Raw genomic sequence first — 17,655 nt, 5'->3', positions numbered from 1 at the left:
GTGCAGCACCTCTGCACATAATGGATATGCATGCTCAAAGAAACAGAAAGAAAGAATATTTCATATTCAGTTTCAGAACCATGACAGAAATGATTAAAAGTGAACATTTTTTCCCTTTAACACACTGACCCCTCTTATTTCAGTAACAGCATTTTTATCCTTAATCTGCTCCCTCTTACCTTATTTTATCCCTCCACCTTACCCTTGCAAGCTTCTCTTCTTTTTTTCCATTTATCTTTCCTTCTCCCACTCTAAACTAATTTCACTCTTCCATTAAACCTGTGTGTGTGTGTGTGTGTGTGCATTTTCAAGTTGTTTTGCATTTCCTAAAGTTTTAAATCCCTAAATATAAATTGATCTAAAGCTCTGCTGTCTTTCTTTGCCCCCTATCAATGAACTGTGAAGAAAAATACAATCTGAAAACTTGAATACTCCCTACAGTAATTTTGAAATATTTCTTCAAATATTAAAAGACTTTGAGTAGACCTCCACCAGTCTGCTTAGAGTATTTGCTATCAGATAACACACATAGCTTGTCAAGTATTTTTCACATGCACAAAACTTCAAGTGACACAAGGAGATAAGACAACTTATTAATAAATACAAATCCAACTATATGAGCTGAGTGCTACTTCAGTTCATTTGTTGCGCTACTTCACTCATATATATATATATATATTACATATGCATACGTGTATGTGTGTGTGTGTGAAGGAACATGGCTTAGTGGTAGGGTGTTGAACTCATGATCATGATTGTTGTTTTGATTTCTGGAGCAGGCAATGCATTATGTTTTTGAGCAAAACACTTCATTTCACATTGCTCCTGTCCACTCAGCTAGTAAAAATGAGTAATTCTGCAGCAGGTCAGAGTCCCATTCAGGGAGAAATATATATAAATAAATATATATATAAATAAATTAAAAGAATGAGATAAAAATCCAAGACTGTAATGATTTCAGAACATTTATAAATAGGTCTTACAGCAGTTTCCGGGATATTTTATATTCCCCTTCATCGGAGACGGTGTGAGAAAATGGTTAAGCAATAGAGAGTGAAGTGGAGGAATGAAAATAGACGTGAGATATGCAGGGATATTGTATTTTCAGTTCCATTATTTAGGCAATTTGGTATACATATAAGATTCCTGACCTTGTGATTAAGTTCCAATAGTATTTAAAATTGGCCATTCCAAGCATAGAGTTCGTAAACGGAGTTATTGAATCGAGAGTTTTTTTGAAGTAATTTTCTCACATTGTCTCCGATGAAGGGATATATAAAATATCCCGGAAATAGCTGTAAGACCTTCTATTTATAAGTGTTCTGAAATCTTTACAGCCTTAGATTTTTATCTCATTCTGTTAATCTTTGTATATATACACATGCTGACATATGACCTATGTTAGACTCCTCATTTGCATAATCACCGAACCTGGAGCTTAACTATAGTCTGTCCATAGCACTTACTCAGCATTACCGGACACCTTTGGGTCTTTTTGACACCATTACCTCTCATAACATATATATATGTATATATATATATGCCAGAGAAACGGGGAAACTTGCCCTTTGCTCCTTATGGAGTGACATAAACATAAACACACACACGCACACACACAGAGGAAAGCATAGCCATGTATGTCTATATATTTCCACTTTCCCATACAAAAAACTACCACACCCTAAAATCAAACTTAATACCAGTTGAAAGGAATGGGGAATTATACATGAACTCAAAAACAATAATGACATTAAAACTAAGGAAGCAGATAAAGGAACGGCTGTAATTATTATGGATGTTGAATGCTACAAAAGTGCTATATTATCTCTGCTACATGATACAACCTATTATGAAAAGGTAAACATTTACCAAAGATCAAAGACGATGACAAAACTGAATGAGTGTTCACCAACACCAAAATGGTTTAACAAACAAAGAATGTGACTGACTACCTAACTCATTTTGATTGCAAAACTGGCTACTTCTACAGTCTCCCCAAAATTCATAAGAATCAAATCTGTAAAGAATCAACTTCTAATTATATAAACATGCAACATCTCACTGACCTTAAATTTAGATCAGTTGTAGCAGGTCCTAAGTGAAACACACTGACTCGACAGTATATTAGATATATTACTGGAACCTATCTTAAAATACATGCCGAGTCTTGTAAAGGATGACCTGGACCTCTTAAACCACCTCTCAAAAGCTGTTTACAAAGACAACATTATTGTACTATTTGATGTAGTAAACTTCTATACCATGATCCTGCACCAACATGGACTAGAGGCGATAAGTTTCTGGCTTGAAAAATTCCAGACAGAACTGGAAAAAGTTTCATCATTGAAAGATTAAAATTCATCCTTGGCAATATTTACAAGCAAATATCTAGGATTGTGATGGGTACAAAAGTTGTTACAACTTAGGCCAATAAAGTCATGGTATATATGGAGGTTCAGATATATGAACAATCTAAGTTAAAATATGGCATCAACTTCCATAAGTCTTTACTAGAAAACTAGAAATGTTATTTAGATGACTGAGTGATTTTGTGGACGCACACTTTTGACCAGCTTATTGATTTCAAAAGCCTAATTATCTGCATAAACAATAATATTAACTTCACAATGGAAGACAGTAAAACTCAACTACCATTCTTGGAATTGTAATCATCAACATGCCAACACAATAGATATTGAAGAATTATGAAAAACAAAAAAAAAAAACACTTCAGATACACCCTATACTCTACTCTTTATTACAACACACAACCCTCAAAACACATTATCCACCAGAATATTTTGCTACTGAGACAAGACCCAATAATGAAACAAGCACTTGAAATATACAAAATAATCAAAAGCTAAAGACAACTCAAAATTCTTCAAAAAACTACTCATCAGCACTAAATTACCTTCCACAAATCCCACACCAACAGTCAAAAAGTGTAGACCCCCTTGCAGCAATCTCATTGAAGACAAAAAACATGAATTGAAATCATGACAGATTTTTTATCATAAAAAAAAATCATTTAACTTGTTTGTCAAGAAATTTAATATATGTTATTAAATGTAAAGGCTGTTATGCAGGTCGAATAAAACCCACTCTGAGAAATAAACTAACTATTCATCTCACCAAATACAAGACTCCAGTACTAGACAGATCCCATTGAGAGGACACAGACATATGTGCAAAAAATAATTCTCCCAAATTCCAAGTCTTCTCACTTTACTTTTGTTCAGTCAAGCACGACCACAGACCAAGCACAAATAAACGAAGGATATGTTCTCTATGTGCCCTGCTTGTTTTTTGTACCTTGTTTATCATTTTGTCCATGTTTTTTGCAACGTCATGCACCCAGATATGTATCTATATGTACATGTAGATGAAGGTATGTACATACATGTACATATATATGCATATACTCATATATTGTTTACATATATATATATATATATATATATATATATATATATTCATGCATAAATACAACCAAGACAGAACTAATTTCACTCTTCAATTAAACCTGTGTCTATGCATTTTCAAGTTGTTTTGCATTTCCTAATATTTTTAAATCACCAACAACCTATACTTTGGACACAATCACATTTTCTCACATTACACTAATGCACAAATTTAGTGGAGAACAAAATATTATACCTACATATATAAGATACAAAGCATAAATATTCAGCCACTGGGCTACATAGGAACAACCCTTGTCCACTCTATCACATGACAGATTAAATTTAGAGATTTGATAGTTAGGGACTGTCACTAGATATGTTCACTCAAGTGGGTCAGCTTTAGTTTTCAGTGCAAAAATATTCTCACATGACATTGGTTTCAAATTTAGGCACAAGGCCAGCAAATTTGTTACAGATATTGATGCATGGACGGAGCTGGGAACCTACAAAACTTTCTAAGCTTAATCATGTGAACATCCTCTACCACACTTGACATTAAATTCAGAGAGCCTTGATTGTTTGAGACTGTTATAAGACACATTCAATCAACCGTGATAGCTTTAACTTACAGCACGTAACATGTTGACACATGGCATTAAAGAATGGATGTAGCAAGATAGTTACAAAAATTTCTAAACCTAATCACGAGATCATCCTTGGCCAATCAAATTGTATCAGAACCAGATACTTAATTTGTGCTATGTTCTCTCGATAAAAACAAAAGAAATTTTGAACTCCAGTCAGAAGCAAGACACTTTTGACATCGCCTCATGTCTTTCTATTTCAACTTTTGAAAATCAGAGAAATCTGTGAAACTGGTCAAGTCTTTAAAAATTTTTAAATAGAAAATCTCTTATGAATCCCAGTGCATTTTCAACTTCTTATATATATATCTATACACACACACACACACACACATTATATATATATATATATATATATATATATATATATATATATATATATATATAAATGCACAGTGAAGGAAAATAGGAATTGAAGAAATCCAGGCGAATACTTGAGTCAATACTCCATACAATAAACCTGGCTAGCAGAATGTCCAGTGAAGCATATAGTAATCCATATAGGTTAAACACACTGAGCAATATGTACAAACTGTAAATCCAAGGTTAATCACCAACCAATAGGTTGGTACATTAATCATAGGGAATAACAGCAGTCAGATAAACAATGAAAAATTATATTCTTATCCAACTTTATTCACTTACAAACGTTTTAAATGGCTTTACAAAGTATTTCCATGTTATACAATGGCTTGTATGCATAATAAATCAATCAATTAATGAATTACTTAATGGAATAGTTAACCTCTAATCATCCTCTACAGAGAATAAGTTTTGAAGTTATAATGGTAGATTTTCAGATTCTGCAACAAAAACTAGCAATAGTGGGATTGTAGGTAACGCATACATCAAATTACCTTCCCTGATGTACTATATATTTGCCAAATTCACAGTACTGGGAGGTCAAGACATGACCAAGTGTTAGAGTATGTTAGTCTGTATATGTTAGAGTATATAGCATAGGGAAGATTACTACTGTCTAACAACTTTATTTGCTGGTCAGTCTGCAGTAGAAGAATATTCAAAGAAACTAGTGGATGAGGAAAGGAAATGGTCAAGTGATAAAAAAGTAACTGAGTGTAGAATTTATAAGTAAATTATCCATCATTCATCTTCCATGCTGGCATAGGTTGGATGGTTTAATAGAACCCAATGGATGAGAGTGTGGCGGCTCAAGCAGTCAGCACCATATTGGATGAGATCTCGCGGCAGCCATTGCTATCTCTGAGACTGGAGCGAGACCTCACCTGCATCCATTTGCCATGCGCGAGATCACAACAAGGCTTGCGATGGCAAACTAAATAAAAGGAACAAGCAGCGAGGTTTGATCTCTCTTTTTCCCTGCGACTGCTTGCAGAGCACACTTCCCTGGCTGGGCCTCTAGGCCAATCCGCTTGTCGTCTCTCCTGAGGCAATGTCCTGCGTGACGAAGAACGACAAAATCACATTGCATGAGATAGCTACAGAGAGCAACACACTTTCACCCTTGTGTATGGTGTAAATAAAACTGTTTGAGAATCTGTGTGTTGCCTAAGACTTCTTTCCTTGCCTGCTGGAGCCTTAAACAACACAAATAACAAGAAATTAAATGGGAGAAGGCGATATTCAACCGATATCGAGAACCTTGCCTTCCATTATAAGAGGAATGTGTCATGCTGCAGTGTCTACTCTGGCATGGTTTCTATTGCTTGATACCAATCCTTAAGCCAACCCCTTTACAGAGTATAGTGTGTTTATATTCATGGCACCAACATTAGTGAGGTTGCCATGTTGTTTGCAAGACTAAGAACCTTGTCAGCTGAATGGGGTTACAATAGAGTGGGGGAGCTTTATATTCAACAGTGAAAGGTTACAATATGAAGGAAGGGGCCAACTATACATACATACTACACACATACATGCAAATATAAACATATATATACATAAAAGTATAAAACATTGGTATCAGGTTCAATTGTGGCATTTATATCTTTAGACATGATGATTGAGTAGCTACATGAGTATAGATCATAAGAAGGAAGTAATAAGGTGTACAGATGGTCTCTTACAGCTGTTTCAAATTGAATGTACCTATTATGTAAATTCACACACATACACATAGACTTTTATAAACAAAGGGTTTAAATGTGAGCAGCTGCAAGTTTCATGCTCTGACAGTACAACAGTCACATTAGTCAGATGAGATTGTATAGTGTGCCATGTACTATCCTGTAATCTTTCAGGCTCAAAATAAAATCATAGGTGCTCTATGAGAAAAAGTCAGAAACGCTGAGAGAATAGAAATTAAATGAAAAACAGAAAAGAGAAAAGGAGTGAGGGGAAGTAAGAGTTGTGTTCCTATGGTCCTTTAGAATGAGAATTAACAAACTGTTAGAAAGGGTGTCTAGCCATAGAAACCATGCCAAAACAGACATTGGAACTTAATGCAGTCCTGCAGTTTGCAAGCTCCTCTTGGACTGCCTAATCAATACCAGTATGGACATTTAATGATGAGTTTTATCTCTCTCTCGAAGAGGAAAGGGAATGGTCAAGTAATAAGAAAGTAACTGAATGTAGAATTTATAAGTAAATTATCCATCATTCATCTCCCATCCTTTCCCTATTCCCCCCTTCTCTCTCTATCTCTCACTTTTTCTTCTTGACTCTCTCGTCGCTGACACCTGTCCATTTCTTTCCTAAAGACAAGATGTGCTTTTACCTGTCTCCTCTCATAGCCCGTCTTCTTAGCATTCATAATAATTTTTCTATCGTCTTGGCTCAACAGCCCTCACCGTTTGTTTTTACTGTCTTGTTCTCACTGTCCTGTTTTTGTTAACACTTTCACCCTCCACAAAAAATCCCAAATTTGATTTGCGCGAATGAATGTTTCAACGAAGTCACGTATTGTCCTTACCTTTGAAATGCAGAGGAGATGAAACAGGGACAACTGATGAAGGGGAATATTCTTTATGTTGCATTGTCTCGTTTCTCTGTTTGTTTTTTCTATTGTTCGAAAAAAAAATCGTTTTCTATGCTTTCGTTTCTCATTGTTTTTTAACGTTCTTTTGATGTACTGTACCCATATATGCATGTTTTTGTACACACACACACACATATATATATATGTAGGTATGTACATATATGTATGTATATATGCATATATTTATATATATTATTTATATTATTATTATTATTTATATATATATATATATACAAACATGTATATAAATACATATTGAAAGTAATAAAAATGAAACTAATATGCATAGATACACAATGAAAGTAATTGAAATTTAAACCATATAATAGTGAAAGTATTAATAGTGATGTTATTGTTTTGCTTTTGACATGAAGTACGGAAACAGTATAAGAGATCGCCACGGGCTCACATTAGACAAGAAGTTGAAAATATTTTTGGCCCATGTATAAAATATGAATGAAATCGATTGGGTAGTTCTCGAGTTTTTGTGATGCACACATACGGACAGACAGACACACATTCACAGTTTTATATATATAGATACACATGTATCTATTTTTAGTCGTGGAACTATAAAAAGATAAAGCTATAAATAATGGGGCTACTAGCTTAGCGGAGGGGAATGGTAGGGGTGGTACTTTTCATCCTGTTGTGGGCAATGTTTTTTGTGGGGTGGGGGCGGAAAACGGAAGGGCCACTCTGAGCGGCACACACTTTTGCTATGCTAGTGAATGGGACACTGAAAATTGAGTTACAAAAACCCTATGAATGGAAAAATGCTGAAGGCTACCCACAGAACATGAACTCACAACTTCTGTAAACATGAGATATGCCGAAGAGGTCATCCCTGATGGAGGAAACTTGTAACACAAGGTACTCCTGCTAGAACCATTTTATCGTCCTTTACATACACAATCAATTGTGCACTGAGAGCTACATTATGGAATGTGGTTGTACTTTTTAGACTTTAAAGGTACATTAATACCCATATATATATATAATGTGCATTCGCTGCAGATGAAACATGTGTAGGTCTGGAGAATATGCTGTAAATAACAGTTAAAATTTATGGATGTGAAAAATCTCTATTCTCCTTATTATTAATGTTTTATATATATATATATATATATATATATATATATATATATATATATATAGGTATCAATATACTTTAATATCTATATAAATACACACACACACGCATAGATTTCGAATGTATTTTTGACAAGAATTCCTTACCACACCAATCCTTCCTTACCACACACACACATGGTTGTGTGTGTATAAATATGGGTGTCTTTAAAGAGAAATTAAATAGAAGTATTCACACGTGAAATTGCTATCTTGTGCCTCATACTATGTATAGCTTTGACTTCATTAATTCTTTCTGTCATATAAATACACACACGTAAGAGAAAGTGAGCGTGTGTGTGTGTGTGTGTGTGTGTGTATACACATATGTATATATTATGTAGAAGTATTTCAATAATTTTATTTTCATACACACAGCTTTGCATATACACTTTTCACATTGCCCACGCAAAAAACTTAAAATACACACATATACACCAAGATCCACCATCCCACCAACCAACACAACCGCACCCACACATACACATACCTACACCGTTGTTTCTTTTGCATGCTTCCATGTACAGAAACATTCTGATACATGTCTCCATACGAAAACAAGCCCCTTATTACCTTCTCATTCCAACCCCATAAAATGACAGTCACCCTCGTTTGTCGACCTTAACCTCCTCTTGCATCCTCCGTTCCCTTTGAAATTTTTTTAATGCAATTTTGTAAAAAAAAAAAAAAAAAAAAAAAAAAAAAAATCAATTTCCTCAATTTATTTCTCTCTTTGTAGTTATTTAATTTTTTTTCCTGGTAAGAGACTCTCATCTCAAGTATTAAAGTAATACCATATTTGTCAAACTTTCTGCTTTGTTCTTTTTAATATCAATCTATCTAACTTGCCCTTCCCTCTAGTATTGTCTTTTGTGTGTGCGTGTGTCGGCAAATCAAAAATAAGAACAACAAAAGTCAAAACGACGTACATTGAATATGTTAGGTCGACGCTCAGGTTAAGATGGAAAAAAGGTGTGTGACGTCTTGAGCATGGATCTTCGTCGGAAAGAATGGTCCGGAGAGAAGGAAAAGTATAGTCCAAGAAAAGTACGTGTGTGATTACATGGCCGTGTATATATGTATCTATACTTTGCATTTCTTTTGCCGAACAACTACGTTCAGGGATGTAAACACACCAACACCAGTTGTCGAGTGGTAGTGGGAACAAACAAGTGTATACATTTACATAAATGTATATACGATGGGCTGCTTTTAGTTTCCGTCTAACAAGGCTTTGGTTGGCCTGAGGCTATAGAAGATATTTGCCCAAGATGCCACGCAGTAGGACTGAACCCAGAACCATGTGGTTGGGAAGTAAACTTCATACCACACAGCCACACAGGCGTGATTATATGTACGCGCGCGCGAGCGTTAGACCATCCAACTAATATCCAAAAGTTTGTAAACCAATAGGTTTCAAGCACTACAATTCCTGATCAGAGCCTGGATGAGAAATCAATAAGCTTGTACCTTGAGGTTCTCTAGACAATAACTGGACGTTTTGTTTTTAAACAAATATTTTACGCTAAACCAAATATATTCTGTGTATCTCCTTATTTAAGAGACTTTGTGGTCCCATCATCTAACTTGTGTGTGTGTGTCTATACATACGCACTCACGAGTGAGTGAACAAACGAAAGAATGTGACACTCAAAACATTGGCAGGAGTAAGTCATAAGAAACTGAGTCAAACTGTTATTAAATGTGTGTGTTACTAAATATCTTTTGCTGTCATAATTAAACACTTTGCCTCATGGTGATCAGCTTTTTGTTGACAATGTGTGCTGCTCTCATTCATTAATAATTTACGCCCAAATATCTATTCACCCACACATAATATTTACCCATTATGTATTTCTAAAATACATTGCCGCTCCTATTCTCTAGACAAACTCTAATAAACAACCCGTCCACCTAACCTTATACCACACCTATATTGTCTCAGAATAACTAAGCATTTGACAAACTTGAAAATAGATGGGATAGTCACGGTAAGAATGCCTTTGATCATACGTCAAGTCTCAATCATGACCGACTCTGGGCTTAAGCAACAACAACAACAACAAACAGGTGAGACAACGCTGGGGTGATTTCGACTACAGTTCTGCTCCATCAGAGCCGAAATAGAGCTAATCATTAACCATCTAGTTAATGTTGTTCTGGTGCTAAAAGGAGAAAGATTTTAGAACCGAAATTAATTTAGGTCATATTATCATCATTCTGAATTTCGAGCCATTTTTATGGTGAGTGTTTTAATGCAAACTTTACAATTCTAATAATTAAATGTAGTCCTACCGATCTTGTACCATTTAATTGTTAGTTTGGGAAATTGTATTTTACATTAACATTACACAATTAACAACTGGAAGTAATTATAGCAGTTAGAAAATAAAATAAAAAAACATTAGTAGGTGAACTAGGTTGGAACAGAACTTAACAAGCCACCTGTATCTTGTGTGAAAAATATACACATGAGAATGTACAATAAGGACGGGGACACACACACACACAAACACAGTATAAAAAAGAGAGATAGATAGAGAGAGAGAGAGAGAGAGAGAGAGAGAGAGAGAGAGAGAGAGAGAGAGAGAAATTTAAATAAAAACACTGAGGGACCAAAAGAATGGAGGGAAAAAAATACTCACCTGTTGTTATCAACAGGTTGGGGTAACCATTCAGGCGACCCAATGTTATATATCTGCTGTAATCTTAATAAATCGGGGCTACTAGCATAATGGTCTATTTTAGGTTTGTCATAAATGATGGGAACAGCATACAAGGGCTCTTCTATGGAGATAGGGACAGGGGTTAATTTCCATTCAGGCCTTGGTTTCTCGTAAACTGTATAAGGTCTGTGAATTTTCGTATTGTGAGGTAAAGTAAAACTTGGAAACGAATCTTTGTTTTTCATATCTTTTTTCATCCGTTTTTCTTCTTTCTTTTTTTCTTTCTTCAATATCTTTTTTAATTTTTTCTCCTCCTTAGAATTGTTTCCAAGTATCGCTAACGAAGGCATGCTGGAATATTTGCCCCTGGAATCACTTAAAGGAGATGGAGCATATTGTAACGGTTCATGTCTGGATTCGTATTGTCCGACTAAAATAAATTCCCCTGAAGGCTTCGAAATTTTACGTTGTGTTGATATTTTTAAAGGTTGGTTTGAAAGTGGCCAAGGAGACATGTGTGGTTGTTGCTGGTGGAACGAGTTACGCTGTGAAGTTAAAGGTGGCTCGTGAACAGTTGACGGCCTGTTAGTGATTGAAAAGTAATTAATAGGTGTGTCGTTTTTTACCTGACGTGACGTCGCTGTTTCTCTATGTGACGTCGTCTTATCTTGCCAATCTATGTCAGAGACGGAATTTTCAGAAACTCCCCTCCCAGAATCTTCCTCCTCTACATTTTCGGGTAGAACATACCTGGTAACTCTATTATCTAAGGTACAAGGTATTGAGTCAGGACATCTACTATCGTTAGTTGTTTGTTCTTTTAATGAATTGAAACTTTCAGAAGAGCTGTTGTTGTTTACATTATTTTCAACATCGATTGGGGTGATCACGAAAATATCTTCTCCATTTAAATCAGGACTCTGTTTTTTCTTTAGTTGAAACAATGGACGACATGGATCTGCATGAATTTTCTCATTTGTATCAGCTTTAGAAATCACAGATTTTTTTTTCAATCGAGATTTTAAAAATACAAACCCTGGATGAATGAGATCACTTCGGAATGATGGTGTTTTCGAGTTTGAACCATTTGTTAGCTTCGGTGAATTCTCAAAACTATAATTGGAAATATCTACTGGTAAATCGTCCTCCTGAGAATTTACAATGAATTTTCCCCCAACATTTTTTTTCTTCAAAGCCCTTTGAGTCATTTTCATTAAAAATATGTAAACATCGACTACAATAACTATTCGTTAGTTATAGTTGATTTTTTATCCCCCACCATTTTCCTCTCTTATTAATTACTAGTCTCTTCATCTATTACAGAACTCAAAGACGAGTACCAATACTACCAATAAATATTTTAACGAATGAAAGTCGAAAGTTCTTCTGGAAAGGAGCAAAAGAAAAAAAAACTTTTGTAGTTAACTTTCATCTAAATATCGACCAAATATGATTATTTTGAAAGTAAAAAGAGAAAAAAAGTAAAACGAGAATATTCTTGAAGCTTCACCTAAGTATCCTTCTTAGATGAATTTTCTTTTCCGACCTCGAAACGAAGTCCTGTGTGAAAGTAATCAATAAATGTCAATATACAGGTCCAGAGCTCTATGGAACAAGTTTGTTATTAACGATTAGTAAATGGACAGGTAGTATTGTAAAGGAAAGAGAGAGAAGAGTGGGTGATTAATGGCATCAAATGTTAACAATGTAAGTTATTTCCGAGTTAAAATAATCAGCAAAAGGTAAGGGAGACCTGTAACAGAAAAGTAGCCGTGAAATAGATGTTTGACGAAACCATATCAATGAAAGAAAGGGTGAAGGTAGATAGATGGCGAAACAGCTACTTGTTGCCAGGGTAATAAATAAATCAGTTACAAGTAGCAAGTCAGTATTTTTTTTTAAACTTCCAAATTATCATTATACTTTCTTTAGCGCTCCACTGCTTTAGCTTTGAGGACATATTAAATGTTCTTATACTTAGTATATGCTACATATTTAAAAGGAGCTGGAAATTTTTCATGAAGCCTGTCCTAACCAATATGTTGCAGTTTCTCCAGTTTACTGGATGGCAGCTTCAGCGGCCAGCAACTGCCATGGCCAGGTAAACTAATTAGTCACCTGTAACCAATTTGCAGCATGACGTGTCAAATGTTTTATTTAATTTTATTTTTGTCTACTTTTACTAGCAGATATTGTTTCAAAGTATAGATTATCAATACTAAAAATAAAACTAGACTAAACTATCAGAAAGCTAACAAACAACCCTTTCACAGCCGTCCACCTCTGTTGCCAAGCATTAAATCCTTTCTTAGATAACACATTATCTGCAACTGATTTTTGTTATTAATTGGGATTAACGGGATACTATAAATTTTCTTCTTAGTTTAACAGTATCACACTTTCCAATAGTCTTATGCTGCTTATAAGCATATTGATTTTAAAGTAACTTTGTTTTTAAAATGACGCTTGATTTCTAAAAGACATAGGACCCAGTTACATCCCGAACACAATTTCATTCTCAACTACACCGAGACGTTTTATTTTAAATATTAAGTTTAAAACAAGATGAATGCGTTTAGACAATAAAAAAGGTTGTATATAAAACATTCATTGCTTTTTTAAAAATGAAAAGAACTAAACTATAATAATTAATAATAATTAAATTTTGTATCTGATTATAAGTATCTAATAAAGATATATAGGCATAGTTGAAGCAATGAAAGAAAACAAGAGTAAAGAGTAAAATAAATTTTAAAAGTTTTAAATTCTAGAATGTCGATTAACGACTACATCAAAAGATAGTTGCCCTGAATTTTACTAGTGAGAGCTGGGGGGATTTTTTTGTTGATGTATTTTACTTTTATTTTTAGAAACTGTAGATGTCTGTCTGTATAATAAAAAAAGGCTGACATCAATAAAATTTGGTACTGACAATAGACTTAAAAGACACTATTCAGCTCTAACGAAAGTTGTTCTTTTTCTCCTTTATATAAAGTGTGAGGCTAGACAGGTGACAGAGCGAACATTTTGACTTACAATTTTGATTTCATTCTCAAACCAGTTATTAACTGTAAAAAAAAAAGCGTTTGTTCTACAACTCGTAATTAACTGCAGCTATCCATTTAATTAACTACTCATTTGATAAAATACCACATTTTATATTATATAAAACTTTTATCTTTCTTTTCTCCTTTTTTTTTTGCAACACAAGTGAATTATTGATATAAAGTCTACGAACATTTTCTAAATTTATTCATTACATTTTTCGCATATTTATACTAAAATTTCAAAATATTTCGAATTAAATTTCAAAATAATTCGAATTAAAATTCGGTTTTATTCATATTTAGTACCACTTGAAATTGGACAGAAAATCAGTTCAGCAAAGTATAGGGGTGGGGGCAAAAGAGGTGTTTTATTGCACTTTTGACTGAGACAAAATACATTTTGTTTACAAATGTTCACTACCTCACAAAAAACTATATCAGCTAAGCAAATGGCCTTCCCTAAATGCATTAAAAGCATTATAACGTAATTTGATCACTATTTAAGAAAATTATCGTTCTCTTTGAGCATATAAAAGACAAATTTGGCTGGGGCAAAACGAGTAAGACAAGATAATGTAAATTTGCCTCTTCAATCCTCCAGAAAACAGACTCAAACACATCAATATCCATCCTTAGACATCAGAAAGATCAGGAATGCAAAAAAAAATTTTAGATTCACATAATATAAAATTGATGAAACTTGACTAAATAAAAAAATTCTCTATAGCTTCTTCACAATCTTCTGGAGTGTGCTCTTCATGATCTATTTACACCAGGCATGTGCCATCAGTAATTCTTCAGGGTAGACAGTTGGTGACCTTTATGTAGTAAAACGACAAAAAATAAGCGAAACACAGGAGCACGACTGAGTTGAAGGCAGATTTACTGCCTTTATAGCATGTACAGAAAACGTTGTAGGTGGCACATGTACTACGGCAGTACTATGCGTAGCTTAAATACTGAGATTGAAAGGCAGGGGCAAATTATGCCTACCTAATCTACAAAAAAAAAAACTATTTTGCATTTTACGCATAGCAATCAAATTACCCTTTATAATTTTATTGAATTAGGTGAATATTTTGCCATGAGAGGAAAATATTGCTATCAATCTACTTTATTCAAGGTAAGCACTGCCTACCTAGGCAGCACATCCCTAATTTATACACCACGCAGCTAAAGGGAAGAAATTACTGAAATTAGTTATTACTCATTTTACTCCATTTTAGACATCATTTTTTGAAACTTGAAAATGATCAATTTAGACATTAGTGTAGAAGATATTTTGGCTTGGAATCCATCAGGGAAAAGAATATCGATTGTTAAACACCAAAAAATATCTAAATATCTTATTAGCAACCTCAGTTACAACCAGGACAAAGTTGAGGAAGAATTTCTTGAAAAAAGAGGACCTGCCACCAGACTGTTTCGGAACCCTCAACTTCAACAACAACTATGCTGACCAATTTTTATTCCCAAAGATAATGTAGCAATACGAAATGGTGATGAAATACTTGCAACGTAATGATTTCAAACAGTTAGGGATAAAAGTAAAAATCAGGAAGTACTCATTTTGCTCCCACCTCCCCACCAAATATTTCATTCTCACAAAAAATGTAATTAGCGGTAAATAAATAAATAAATAAAAAGTATCTTATTTTTAGTCATACATTTTTTGTTATCAAATATAGAGTGGTAATTTGTGTTTAGGCATGGCTAAGTGGTAAGAAGTTTGCTTCCCAACCACATGGTTCTGGGTTCAGCCCCACAGTGTGGCACCTTGGGCAAATGGTTTTTACAGTAGCTTTGGGCCAACCAAAGCCTTGTGAGTGGATTTGGAAGATAGAAACTGGAAGAAGCCTGTCGTATATATATATATATATTTATATATATATATATATGTGTGTGTGCGTATGCGTGTGTGCCTCTTTGTGTCTGTTTGTCCCTCACCACTGCTTGACAGCTTGTATTGGTGTGTTTACGTCTGTGTAACTTGGTAGTTTAGCAAAAGGAACCGATAAAATACTAGGCTTAAAAAAAGTAATTTCTTGGGTTGATTTATTTGACTAAAATCCTTCAAGGCAGTGCCCCAGCATGGCCACAGTCGAATGACTGAAATAAGTAAAAGACAAAGAATGCCACTTTAAGTTCATTACCACTCCTAATGACTCTAGAATACTGTTTACTTTGATTGATATATCTTTTCTAGTGACAATTATACAACTGCCTATTTTTTCTAACATTCTTAAAATTAAAAATATATATGTGTGTGTATGTGTATATATACATACATACATACATACATACATACATACATACATACATATATATATATATATACACACACATATACATGCACACACATATATATATATATATACATACATATTTATATATATCATCATCATTATTGAATATCTGTTTTCCATGTTGTCATGGGTAGGAGTGTTTGACAGGGAACCAGCAAGCTGCAGGGACTGTGTTGGGTGAGCCCCAGTGTCATCTTTAGCATGGTTTCTACAGCTGGATGGCCTTCCTAACACCAACCACTCTGCAGAATGCAATGGGCGTGTTTTTAGTGCCATGGGCACTAGTGTGGTTGCCATGAAACTTGTACGACAGAAAAGACAGAGTAAAAAGAAAATGGAAAAAGTCCTCACTACTTGAGGAAGGCAGAGGTGGGTGGTCGTAAACCAGGTGTTGAAAGGCTAATGTATGATAGAGGGACAAGAACAATTGTCTTGCTATAGAGAAGATATATGGCTGAGGAAGATAGAAATAGGGTGCAAGAGCAAACTCTCAAGGAACAAGGTGAGCATAAGAGAGGACAGGGCTGGTAGATCATGGGGGGGGGGGGGGGTGAGAGAGTGGATGCTTTCATAAGAGAGTGAGGTTTAAGTAGAGGTTAATGTAGTGAGTGGGTATGCATACGATAGGAAATACCAGTATCTAGAGGGGTAAAGAGGGAGATATATGAATGACTCAGGAAATATATCATGTACATCTTGGTTTTAGAATAGGCACACCATCTCTGTATGTGTCTAAAAGAAGTGACTAAAAGGCATAAGGGTTGGAGACTGGAAGGGCATGTAGCCATAAAATGTTGCATCAGAAAACCTGGTAAGCATGGAAAAGCAGATTTATGATGATGAATATTTAGTGTATATAAGGGGTTATAATCCAAGCCATAAACAAACACATATACGTATTTAAAGATGTATACATCATGGTCATCATCACCATCATTTAACGTCCACTCTCCATGCTGGCATGGGTTAGATGGTTTGATTGGAGCTGATGAGTTGGAGAGCTCCACTAAGTTCCAGTCTGATTTGGCATGGTTTCTACAGCTGGATGTTCTTCCTAATGCCAGATGGCCTTCCTAATGTTATTTTTAATATGTTCTTGTACATTTGAACGTAAAAGGCATTTGCAGCTGGATGTAAAAACACATCAGGCAGAACAAATGATGCCTCAGAACATAAACATTCTCATATGTATTACGTACACACACACACACACACACACACGTGTGTGTATGATGGGCTATGTACAGTTTTTATCTCCCAAATTCATTCACAAGGCACTTGCCCAAGGTACCACACATCTGAACTGAAACCAGAGCCATGTGGTAGTGAAGCAAACTTCTTAACTACACTGCCATGCCGACACCTGTATGTGTGTGTGTGTGATTCATCAATGTTTATTGACAAGGGGTTATAAATACGGATGTGAGACCCCCCCCCCCCCAAAAAAAAAATGAAAGTGGTGACACTCTCTTGACCCTCTTACTTTTAGAAATGC

General features: G+C 34.8%; 1 protein-coding gene across 4 annotated transcripts in view; it reads right to left on the bottom strand.

Moving 5' to 3' along the window:
* Positions 1 to 17,655, bottom strand: part of LOC106873101 (uncharacterized) — a 173,174-nt gene that overhangs the window by 19,396 nt on the left and 136,123 nt on the right. Inside the window, exon 1 of one of the 4 annotated variants that reach the window (XM_014920329.3) lies at positions 10,787 to 14,434. The exons of the other annotated variants lie outside the window; for them this stretch is intronic. Coding sequence (XP_014775815.2) covers positions 10,787 to 12,021 — 1,235 coding nt within the window. The 5' untranslated portion in view covers positions 12,022 to 14,434. Of the gene's footprint in view, positions 1 to 10,786; positions 14,435 to 17,655 lie in introns of those variants that run through there. 4 annotated transcript variants of the gene reach the window in all.

The sequence above is a fragment of the Octopus bimaculoides genome, chromosome 19 (genome assembly GCF_046866305.1).
Source record: "Octopus bimaculoides isolate indiv1 chromosome 19, ASM4686630v1, whole genome shotgun sequence".
NCBI classification, from domain to species: Eukaryota; Metazoa; Mollusca; class Cephalopoda; order Octopoda; family Octopodidae; genus Octopus; species Octopus bimaculoides.
Note: the sequence above shows the minus strand (reverse complement) of the source record. Positions and strands in the feature narration are given on the sequence as shown.